The sequence below is a fragment of the Mustela nivalis genome (genome assembly GCF_964662115.1).
Source record: "Mustela nivalis genome assembly, chromosome: 2".
Classification (NCBI taxonomy): domain Eukaryota; kingdom Metazoa; phylum Chordata; class Mammalia; order Carnivora; family Mustelidae; genus Mustela; species Mustela nivalis.
The window spans coordinates 78496354-78508796 of record NC_139021.1 but is presented as its reverse complement, the minus strand read 5'-3'; the positions used below and the strand labels follow the sequence as shown (position 1 = coordinate 78508796).

The 12443-nt window shown below is 42.3% G+C and overlaps 1 protein-coding gene and 1 long non-coding RNA gene across 2 annotated transcripts in view; one reads left to right on the top strand and one right to left on the bottom strand.

The window, feature by feature from the left end:
• Positions 1–5435: 5435 nt before the first annotated feature.
• Positions 5436–7812, bottom strand: LOC309858992. The gene is made up of 2 exons (XR_014308480.1): positions 7609–7812; positions 5436–5757 (listed from the first exon to the last, which is right to left on the bottom strand). It is a non-coding gene; the product is annotated as an uncharacterized lncRNA (long non-coding RNA).
• Positions 7813–7946: 134 nt separating this feature from the next.
• The window catches only part of RAB2A (RAB2A, member RAS oncogene family), a 90116-nt gene continuing 85619 nt past the window's right edge, over positions 7947–12443 (top strand). The window contains exon 1 of the mRNA XM_082719377.1: positions 7947–8285. Within this exon, the coding sequence (XP_082575503.1) occupies positions 8240–8285 (46 nt within the window). The 5' untranslated portion in view covers positions 7947–8239. The remainder of the gene's footprint in view (positions 8286–12443) is intronic.

The window sequence follows — 12443 nt, the reverse complement described above, 5'->3', positions numbered from 1 at the left end:
ACCTTGAGTAGAGAACACATCCACACCATGTTCAGACTTCTGCCCTGCACAACTATAACATAATTAATAGGTATATTTTTTTGCCATTAAGATTTATCTGTTTGTTTGCTTATTATTCAGTAATATAAAACGAATCCAGTAGAACTTGCTTATATTGAGGTCTGACCTTCACACCATTTGATGTGGTATGAATCAGCCCAGTAGGGATAGCAATGTTCCTGGAAACCGTTTCTACAATGGATATCTTAGAATAATTCGGCTATACACACAAGTGATTGAATAAGTACATTCCATGAGGCCAAATGTGTCCCATTTCAACTCTCCCTTAATCAGAGCCAAAAAATAATAATAATTGTAGATACTCTAGTGCCCCCAACACAAAGGCAAATGTGATAAATAGGAACTGAGTGGACAGCTGACAACCTCATTTATAGAATAAGGTTTAAATGTCTTACTTTTGCTAACTTTTCTCCCCCCTCCCCCACAAAAGAAATTTATCCTGGGGACATATTTGCCTTGGAAAGTTTTCACACAAGTAAGGGACCCTGAATTTCAGTTTCATCAGCTTCATGGTAAATCTCTTTCTTTTTCTTAGTACCTGGCATAAGAATGGCAGGTCTCAAATAATTCTTTTTCATGTAGCCATATTAAATTAATCACTAAATACTTGCCTACTTCAGTGACTTCCCAATTTTTAAGTCACTAAATGTTAATTGAGGAATGCCTGTCTATGGAGTCCACTTCCTATTTCTTGTATCCTGGGTCACTCATAATGAGACATATTATGTATATTGACTTCCTCATCTCTGCTTGTTTCCAAGAAAGAAAAGGTAAGTAATTCAGTTTGGGAGTTTCAATTGTAATTAGTTATCAGCCTGTTCTATAGATAAGCAAAATGGCTTATCTCTGGGTTCTGAGGAGACAATCTTATACTTCATGTTGGGATTTAATGTCCTTCGGGGTGAAGTGAAAGGATAACCTTCCAGAATTGCAGTCACTTGATTGATGGAGAGGACCCCTCTGGTTACAAAGTTCTGATTATAATCAATTTTTCAAAGGAAAAAGTTAAGGAAAGTATAGTGTAACAATGCCAAATAATCTGTTCTTGCTAGAAGACACTTTTGTGTAATTTGTGTCAAATGTGGTTTCAAGAAAATGTAAGTATCTATTTACAAGGAGTAAAAAAATACTCTCCATTAAGTTTAGTAATGAAAACTTCAAAATATGATTTCAAAATTGATTGAAGCTTGTAGTTCTTCTAATGAAGATTACTAACCGATAGTATCAGAAAAGACTACTTTCAGGGAATAAGATGATGGTCAAATTTCTACTTGTCTGTATCTCAAACTTGCTAAACTAAAGGCTTTCCCTTCCCCCACTTAATCTAGATTTTTTTAAACTTGAAACTTAAAATGAATAATCAACTGCTGTAATATTTGGATACAAGAGGTTTTGTAGGTAAAAAATATTGAGCTCCCATAAAATTATTCAAAGAAGTTAATGAGAAGTTGAAAATAATTTATGCGGTTGAAACACATGAATCATTAAGGATTTGGGATAGGAAGCAAAGAGCAACTTTAAAAAATCCTATTTGGGAACTACTTTGTCATCATATTGTGTCCTCAAAACAACTGCTCTGAAATGCAATTTTTTTACTTTTTTTAAAAGATTTTATTATGTATTCGAGAGAGAGTACATGAGGCAGGGAGGGTAGGAGGGAGAAGCAACTCCCCACTCAGCGGGGAGCCCAATGTGGGACTCAATCTCTGAACTCTGGGATCATGACTTGACCAAAAGGCAGACACTTAATGACTGAGCCACCCAAGCACCCCCTCATTTCAATTTTAAAGAACATATCTATTCTTTGAATCACTTTTATTTTGAAAAATTAGGAAGTATGGAAAGTATACTTATGTGTTCTCCAGATTACAAGTGAAATAAAGATTCTGTGGTGGTCATTTTCCCCTCTTTCACTCTGTATGTTAAAAATTCTGATAGTGAGATTATTCAAAGCGGAGATAAAGAGCGCATTGGAGGGAGGAGGGATAACTGAGGGGTGAAATGTGATCTCACAATGCCCTGTACCACTTATTTTCTAAGATCCCTTCTCATTCAAAAGACATCCGCGACAGAAGGTTTTCTGTGTCTATATCTCCCACTGGGACACAGCCTGCTTATCATTTCCTCAAAAATGGAGAGAAAATGGATTTCTCTTTATCAAAATTTGAAGACCTTCAGGGATCGAGATTAAAAGAAATTGAGTCACTCATGGGACAGAAAGTGGTTTTGTCTTCAGCCATTGCTCATGCATCGCCATTCTCTTTCCAGCTCCAACTTGGCCAAAACAAGGAATGCCTACCAGTTAACACAAGGCCTATAACATATTAGAGGTAAATGGATAGCAGGGTCAGAAGCAATTGCATGTTCCAGTTTCGGCTGACAAAAAAGACTAATGCTGCAGATAATAAAATACTGCTGATGTTCTACTATGCTGCAGGAGTTAGTCTTTTATTTACTTAGATACATTTGCAAAAAATCATTCACCTGCAATTTGGCATCCACACTTGCTCCTGGTAATGACATGCTTTTCAGAGTGCTCTCATGTCCACCTCCCAGGAATTTTATTATGTAAGCAACCAGAATTATTATCTCTATAGAACAGATGTGACAAAAAGTTTCAAAAGAATTTTCTTGAAATCAGCTAGATAGTGGCAGGGAAGACTGTAATGCGGGCTTCCTGGAATTCAACACTAGGCCTTTCTCTAGACCACTTTCCCTGCTGAAAACACTGGGCAAACGTGAAGGACTTACAAAAGCAGTTAATTAGAGCTCCTGGGTGGCTCAGTTGGTTAAGCTCAGGTCGTGATCCTGTGGTCTTGGCATAGAGCCCTGCTCAGCGGGGAGCCTGCTTCTCTCTCCTTTTGCCCCTCCCCCTGCTTGGGATCTCTCTTGCTCGCTCGCTCTCTCTCAAATAAATAAATTAATAAATAAAATCTTGAAAAAAATAAAAAGGAAAAGTAGTTAATTAAGACCACTATGCTGGGTTTTAAGTCACTTTAAAAGTGTTTAAAATTAATTATTAATTCAAGGTATTTTATGTAATTACAATTTTTAATCTATTATTTTATAACATGAGCTTATTGTTCCAATATTCATTGTTTCATCTGTGCACTTATGTAGGTCTCTTATTACAGATCATCAGTCCATTGGTAAAAATAATAGCCTACATATAAAGCAAAGTTTCTTCAGACACCTACATGCACATTGACTAAGGTTATAAATTTGTAATCATTGAATTTATACTCTTTAAGTAAGCTTTGGAAGGATAAGCAGAATGAAGTAGAAGAGAGAAAACAGTAATTTCTGACTTTGACAAGTGGTCAAAAATGGGCCACAAACAGAAAATACAATGGAATATTAAGTGTGTTACCCAGCCAGAATATAAGTAGCCAATGAGGTGGATAAGGTGAGCAAAAGAACAAACGAAAGGGCTGTTGGAACGCCTGAAGGGAATCGGTTAAAGCAATAACTATGAAAGATGATGCCCTTTAAGGCCCAACTTCAATGGCTCTCCCTCTGTAAAAATCTACTCTCATTTTCCAGAACAAAATTCTATCCTTTAAAATGACACATAACCTCTTCTGTGGACTTCATCAGACCAAAGCTACCCATGACTGAGCATAAAGAGACTCTACTTTAAGACACCTGGGTGGCTCTGTGGGTTAAGCCTCTGCCTTCAGCTTGGGCCATGATCCCAGGGTTCTGGGATCGAGCCCCGAGCCTCGCATCCTGCTCTCTGCTCGGCAGGGAGCCTTCTTCCCCCCTCCCTCTCTCTGCCTGCCTCTCTACTTGTGATCTCTCTCTGTTAAATAAATAAAATCTTTACAAAAAAAAAGACACGGTCTCTCTTGGGCTCATTCTTAGTGGCAGGTTGGAGGTGGAGAACAGGGAAAGGATGAAAGGAAGGAGGAAATAATTTTGATGTTTATGTAATGTCTACTATGAGATTAACATTTTGCTGGACACTTTGTGTCATCTCCTGAGACAACTAAGGTTTAGAGCGTTTAGTAATTTATCCATCAAATTATCAATTGCTGGGCGCCTGGGTGGCTCAGTGGGTTGGGCCGCTGCCTTCGGCTCAGGTCATGATCTCAGAGTCCTGGGATCGAGTCCTGCATCGGGCTCTCTGCTCAGCGGGGAGCCTGCTTCCCTCTCTCTCTCTCTGCCTGCCTCTCTATCTACTTGTGATTTCTCTCTGTCAAATAAATAAATAAATCTTAAAAAAAAATTATCAATTGCTAAGTACTAAAGTCAAGATTTGAACCTAGTTCTTTCTTTCTCTAACACTGGTACTGAGCTGGTCAAGTATTTGCTGGAAAATTAGTTTCATTGTGGCATTTACAAACGGCTGAAAGAAAACATTTCACAGTGGTTCTTAATGATTTCTGGGTCACAGCTCTATGCAAGAATCTCTCCCATAAAATTACATATATGCAAACACACACAACATTTTCCATACTATTTCAGGAGGATCCCAGAGCCCCCAGAGTGCATTCAAGGACTAGCTAAGGAACCACGGAAACTAAAAAACCTGTGGATTACACTATTACCTCTCCCACCCCTCTCCTATCCCATCCACCTCACTGCTTCCCTCTTCCCACAGTCTGAGAGCAGTCAAAACCTAAGAAAACGTAAACACATGAAACGTCTGATTGGGAACAGTAAATGCAAAACTCCAGTTTAATGCTGTATTTTAAAATGTCGCGGGGAACTTCAATGTGGAGACCTTAGAGAATGTATTCTAACAATCTTTAAACTTCACAGTTTTGACCTTCAGACCAAATATGATGTAAGACTGAGAGATGAGGTTATCAGAATTCATCCCCAAGGGAATGAAATAGCCGAAAATCAAACTGAATGGAAAATCCCAGGAAGTATACTACCATTTAGGGGAAAAGAGGTTTATTTCTGTCATTTTGCCTGAGGAATTTTTCTTGAAAAAATGTTCTTGGATTTTGAGGGCTAAATCAAATGCTTCAAATGAAGTTTGTATGGTTTTTATTTATGCACTGAATTGTTTCAAAGAGGGTTTGAGATGGTATACAGGCACAGAAAAAAATAGCAAATATTATGAATTAAATGTAGGAAGAAAGTAAAGGTAGAGACATAAACCCAGGAATGGAGCTGATTTTCAAACATGAACTCTTGGGGCGCCTGGGTGGCTCAGTGGGTTAAGCATCCGCCTTTGGCTCAGGTCATGATCCTGGGGTTCTAGGATGGAGCTCCATGTCAGGCTCCCTCTCAGCAGGGAGTCTGCTTCTCCCCTTGCCCCTCTCCTGCTTGTGCTCTCTTTCTCTCTCAAACAAGTAAATAAAATCTTTTAAAAATAAAATATGAACTCAAAGTAATTTTAAATAATTATTCAGTACTAAGAGTTATATATTAAGTATATATTTTTCATAGTTATAAAATATCTTCACATACAATATCTTAATTGATCCTAAATTGACTTTGTCACAGAGGCAGTTATTATCTACACTTTCCAGACAAGGAAAATGAGGCTCAAATGACGTAACATGGAGTCTTTGCTCTTTTCATTAGATTACACTGGTAGGTAGCAAGCGATCATCACAACACCTCTGCATCTCAGGAATGGAGGGATGCCACACAGTTCTGTGCAAGAACAACAAGCATTTGACTCCTGGGACCCAGTATTGTTGTGAGAAGATTTCTGATACTCTACAGGTAGCTTCAGATCTGGAGGTTGGAGACACATAGAATTATACTTCAGACTTGGGAATAGACCTTTAAGGTAACACTTAACTCCCTTCAGGTTACAGAGGAGTACACTGAAGCTCTGAGAGGCCAAATGATTCGGCACAATCATCTGATCAGTTAATGGTAGTGCCACTACCAGGGGCCAGCCCTCCTAAGGTTTTGTTTTGTTTTACTCCATAGTTCCACATCCATTTCTATGATTTTTTTTTTTTTACATGCCCAATTCTGATTTTCTTTCTCTTCAGTTTCCACTGTATCCACCTGGCTAAGTACTATATGCGTACTGACATGGCTACAAGACCCTGCAGGACCTGGCACTACTGACTTCTCCAGCCACTCACCCCCTCTAACAGTCTGGGAACACTCCTGACTCAAAAGGGTGCTCAGCTTGTGTGTGTGACCCAAGAGAGCTCTCCTCCTGAGACTATGAGCAAAGGCCATACCTCTGAGAGTAGAAAACAACTGAGGGGACGCTGTAGATGTCCATCACTCACGAAAGACCTGAGTGAAGGCACTTGGATGGGAGTGACAAAATGGCCTCTGGAACCTGGAGGCCATGGGCAGGGACCTCCCTTCGCCCAAAGTAAAGATGAGTGAATGCAATTCCAGGTAACTTCTCACGTCAAATCCCTGTGTGCTATCCCTGAAACCTTAGTAAAATCCCCCCACCCCACCCCGAACACACACATACAAAATACTCCAGAAACAACCAGTGAGTTCATACTTGGCAAGGCCATTCAAACTATGTACTAACCAACAGTAGCCAGCTTGGCATCAAGGTGTCAGTATAATTACATAATGAGAGACATCAAAAGGGAAAGAATATTGGGCCAGAGGAACCAGGGTCACTAAATCCCAGTGACTCTTCCCCTGCAAAGACTGTCCTTCCATTGCCAACGCTAGAGGATATGGGTTAGTAAATGAGCTTCCTCAAGCAACTTGAAATTCCATCAGCAGAGCCACGAACTTTGCACACTCTGCTGCTTTGCCTGAACTTCACTTCCCATTCCCAAACTTTTGTCCTTTCAACAAACTCTGACTCATCATTCATACTCCTGGTTCAAACATCATTTTTCTCCAGATAACCTATCCTAAAACTTTAACAAACTCTACTACCTCCTCTTCCAAAACTGCGTTCCTTTAGAACAGGTTCTGCCTTCAGTTGCAATGCCTAGCAATGCAGAAACATAGTAGGTACTTAATAAATGTTAGTAGAATGAAAAAAAAGAGTTACTTCGTTTTTCCTTTAAACATATTTTTTCAATAGGTAATTCATAAACACTGCAAAAAAAAAAAAAAGTTCAAACTGCACATGTAAAATTCTGGGAAAAGTAGATCTTTCCTCCATTCCTATCCACTCTCCCCTTGGTTCCTGTCGTGTTTCCTTTCAGGCTGACTACACACATAAGGGTATTTCGGTGCACCGCTGTCATTTTTTGAAAATAAAACTGTAAAATATACATATTACCTATATAACAATAAAATACGATTTACAAATACATGAATATATTTCGCATCATATAATTAATCACAGTAGTATATTGAGCATAACAACATAATTGTCATATATCTTATATATAAGTAATACATGTGATATAAATATGTATGTCTGCATCGATTTCTGTGCCTTGTTTTTGTTTGTCAGGCTTTTTTTTAAACAGCCGTGTAATATTCCACCATAGAGCATACCATTAATTTACTTCACATCGTCTGATTTACGGTTTGCAATTTACAGGTAAATCCATTTTCCCTCTCAAAACCCCGTCCCCAAACACAGAAATACCACCGCCCTTCAACCCCCCGCCGAGCGGCTCCTGCATTTTCAAACACCTTTTCATAAGCCCAGGGCGGGGCCCTGCACCGAACGCGACGTCCGCCTTCCCACACGTGCCCCGCGCCTCCACTGCAAGGCGGAAAGACGCGGCGCCCATGCGCGTCGCGGCGACGGAACCGAACCTTCCACTTCCCTCCCCTCCCCCAGCGTCTCCCGGCCGCCGGCGTCGCCCGCTCAAACGTGCCGGAACAACCGGCGCCCGGCCTCGCCCGGCTCACGGTGGACGGGGCGCGGCCGGGGCGCGGCCGGCTCGGCGCTGGGCGGAGCTCCGGCGGGGCGGGGCGGGGCTCTGGCTGGGCGGGGCTCCGGCCGGCGTGCGGAGCTCCTCCCCTTTCCTCCGGAGGCGCCGGCTGCCGCAGCACTTCCGGGTCGGCGCGGAGGCGGGGCGGAGGCGCCGCGGCGGCTGTTATTGTTCGACTGGGCTCGGCCGGGAGCTGTCTCCATCGGCTCTGCGGGTGTCAGTTTGTCCGGCTTCCTCTCGGCCCCTCACTCCCGGCGGCTGACGGCGACGGCTGCGGCGGGCGGGGCCTGGCGTTTCGAGGCCGAGCGGCGCCGGGGTGAGGGGCGCGGAGGAGGAGCAGTAGCGGGAGGAGGAGCCGTGTGCCCTGGCACCGAGCGGCCGCGGCCATGGCGTACGCCTATCTCTTCAAGTACATCATCATCGGCGACACAGGTGAGGGCCCGGGGTGCGGCCAGGCGGGCGTCGGCGGCCTCCCGGCCCGGGCTGAGCGGCAAACGGCGTCTGGCAGGGGCGCGGGCGCCAACGCCGCCCGGCGCCTCCCTCCCGGCCGCGCCGCTCCATTTCCGCAGTGCTGGAGCTGGTGACGTGGGCACTGCGAGCGGCCGCGGCCTGGCCAGGCCCTGTCCGCGGCCCCCGCCCTGGGCAGCCCTGCAGCTGGGGGCCTCGGCAGCCGTTTGCGACTTAAGATCTAGGAACTGTGTGACAGGAGGAGCGGCCCAGCCGAGGGCCGTCAGGGTCTGACTTAGATGACTGCACCCCTTCTCCGGGGCCCCTCACCTTGGGCCTCTTCGCAGCCGTCGAGAAGGAAAAAGGCAGGCAGAGGAGAGCAGAAGGTGATGGGAGAAGGGTCTTGCGTTTCCTGATCAGTCGCTCCCACCTTTTCCATCCTACACGCATCTGTCAGAAGCCGGGCAAGGTGCTCCTGGTGTGGGACGGCCAGCTGAGGAGGAGAGAAGGGAACCTTAAAAAAAAAAAAAAAAAAAAAAAAAGATGTTTTTTTTAACACCCTCAAATCCCGGGTCAGAATAAGTCCTGTCCCGTCGCTCGGCGGCTGGGGAGTCCCTTTCCAGGTCACTAGAGCGTGAAAGGTCTGTCGATTTTGCCACGTGTAAACTGGGGTTATTTGGTAGTAATGGGAGTGCTCTTGGGTGTGTGCTTGCGTATGTGTGCCTGTGCGTGTTGGAGGCACTGTGATTTCTTGGATATATCAGAGTCAGGGTCGCAACTGCCCATTTTTAGGCGACCTCATGTACTTCTGAAGCAGAAAGAAATTCAGCTGTTCTCGCTTGAAGTAACATCTGAGTGTATTTCGCTGATAAGTAAACAAACTTGTAAAATATACTTAATACCTGTGATTTTGGCATTATTTTGAATCTAATAATAAAACTAAGGCTTGTTCAGGTGTTACAACTATTTATATACCAGAGTCTGATTTCAGTGAGGACTCTTGCACAACTTTGGGCCCTTTGCACAACTTTGGAAACATAAGCAGCAGCTTGTGGTTGCACTAGTGATGTAGCAAATTCAGTAAGTAGTACAAGAAGCATGTTGATTGCAGCCTAAAAAACTGTCCCAAACCTGTCTTTTTAGCAAGGTTTTTTTTGATGTGTGACTGTACAGAATGAATGATTTTCTGTGTAATGTCTTGGGTAGAGGAATGCTTTGCAAATGTTTAGTAGCAAATTTTTACACCTTTTACAAAAAGCTGCAGCATGTTTTGAAGGAGAAAGAATTGGTGAAAGCCTATTGGAAAATTTTTATTTAGGCTGTAAACCTGAGCTGGAGAGGAAATTTATGTTAATTATGATATGAATGTGTTTGAGAATTAAAAAGAGGAGTGAATATAGACATATAGAAGTGGTGAAGGTGCAAAATTATCCTTTGCAGGTTGCCTTCTTTCAGCTTACTAATTGAGCATCTACTGTGGGTAGAGTAGTGGAACTACAAATAGTAGAAAGCTGGTGCTGGTGCTTTTGGAACTTGCCCTCATTCAGAAACAACTCCCAGGCAATTTAAAGGGAACACTTTCCCCACTCTAGCCAACCTAGTTTTGCTGTCAGATTAGTCTTTCTGAAACCTGGCTGTTAGGAGACTAACAGCCTCTGCTCACATTCTTTAGTTTGACCTTCTAGGAACTCCAGTATTTTAGCCTCTGTTTGCTTTGGTAGCCTTCTTTCCCACTACTCCCTGCCTTCTGGCAGTGAGGCCTGGTGGCTGATTTCTGTGCTTTTTCCTGGTTCCTACTCTTCCCTCTGCCTCAAGTGCCTTCTCAGTGGAAAGTCTACCAATCTTTCAAAGTCTAACCCAGGTCTTCCATAATGCTCTCAGAGTCAACATATATTAAGCTCTTTTGATGTGTCGGGCTTTTTCTGGTATCCTGGCTGGCAGTGACTACTATTCCTTTATCTGGGTGCATCACACTTTGTATTTTTCTGTTATTAATGCCAGACTGTTTCATAGGTACTTGCGTAGGCATCTGTATTTGATTATGTGCCTCTGGAGGGCAGAAAAGCTGTTTAGTATTGCTTTGTATTTCAGGAAGAGCCTAGTAGAAGGTCTTGTACATTTAGTTAAATTAATGAAAGAATAGCCAAACAAGCCACTATGTGCATGTTAATATACATTAATAACTTGACTGTAGGAGGTTTTTAGCCTGCTTCTGCCTCTTTTTTTTTTTTTAAGATTTTATTTATTTATTTGACAGAGAGAGACACAGAGAGAGAGGGAACACAAGCAGGAGGAGTGGGAGAGGAAGAAGCAGGCTTCCCGCCGAGCAGGGAGCCCAGTGTGGGCCTTGATCCCAGGACGCTGGGATTATGACCTTAGCTGACGGCAGATGCTTAACAACTGAGCCACCCAGGCGCCCTGGATTCTGCCACTTTTTTAACTGACTTTGGTCAAAATCATTTACCATGTCTCCTTAATTAAAAATATATGCACAGTTGTAAGTTACACTTAATGTGGCCCTCCCCACAAAAAGATATTAAATCAGTAGTGTGATATCCATCCTGGATGTCTTCAAAATTTTCATAGTATGAAAAACATATATCCTTAGAATGAAGGAAATTGCTACTTTTCCCATTTCTCTTTCCCTATTTTATAATGTTTTCATTTTTAATTTTTACGTTTCTCTCAATAATGAGATAAAATGGAGACAGATGTGGAAGTACCATGCACATCTTGTTTTTTGGAGTTTCCACTTCATAGAAGAGATTTTTAAAAACTTTCCATGATCATGATGATACCGTTGAAATGCTTGTTTTCTTAACTCTGGAGCCAAGTGCAGTTAAAATGTAGCTTTAATATTTTTCATTGATAGTGTCTTGTTCCTGAAAACTCATTTAGGTAAATGTGTCATTTAAATCTAGATATAGATGGAAATTGGTTTTTAACTAGCCTGGCCTAATAGCATAACCAGATAATTATCAAATAGGGAAAGAGAAAAATTATAATAAGCCTATAATTGTTGCTCCTAAAATTCTAGCAACTGCCTACCATTTTAACCTGATCACTAACCATCCTTGCCCTTTTTGCCACTCAGGTAGGCAAACAGATGCTCAAACCCAGTTGTATTCTATCTGAAGTGACCCTCTTGCCTTGCCCCCCACCCGAAAGGTTAGGTCAAAACTTTTTCACCTGACCAACTCTTGCTTATCCATTTTTTAAGATTGTTAATAAACCCCACTACTCCCTATTGCATCGTTCTCATCCCCTCCACTGTTCCTTCACTCTTTGTTCCCCCTTCTCCCCACTCGCACATGCTTTTTTTTTTCTTTTTCTTAAAATCTTTTGAGGACAAGTGCTATGTAAGAAAATAAAAAATAATAAAATAATAAAAAATAATAGCTAAGTAGCTGGGCCCTTGGAAGACGTGCTGCAAGACTTTATTTGGAAGGTGGTAGTTGAGCTGAAATTAGAAGGATGCACAGGGATTTGCCAGGTGGGCATGGGGGAAATGTCTGGTAGGTAGTTGGGAGTACATGTTTGCTGCTTGATCAATCTCACATATACTTCTTACTGGTTTTAGAAAATTAAAAATAGAGCCATAGTGTGAGCCATTTTATTGAGGACTGTGAAAGAGAGGGAAAGGTTGAGAAGTGAAGAGCTGACTGCAAGATCAGGTTGGCAGGAATATGAGGGGCTGGAGTGTGTATGTGTGTGAAGGTAGGGGAGACTTGAAGTTGAAAGGTCAAAAACATGTGACATAGAGGCAAAATCCTAGAGGACTTGGGGAACGATGGCATTAGATTTTGTAGAGCTTTAGAGCTGTGACAGAAGGAAGACCTATCCTGTGGGAGACTCAAACTTGAGTTTCTTTAGATTCTCATGAGTCACCTAGAGTGGCTTTTCTTTTTTTAAAATAAAGATTCAGTGGTCCGAACCCCAGCGATTTTGATTCGCTAGGTCTGAGGTGGAGCTCCTTGTCCTTCTGAGGCCAGAAACACCAACCATTTTATTTCATTATATGAACAAGTTTGTTAGATTATCTTCAGAAAACAAACGGGAAAAACAACTAAGAAATTTGGAGGTAGAAGAATGCCACTTATTTTATGATGAAATATAGCATGCATATAAAAAGCATATGTATGT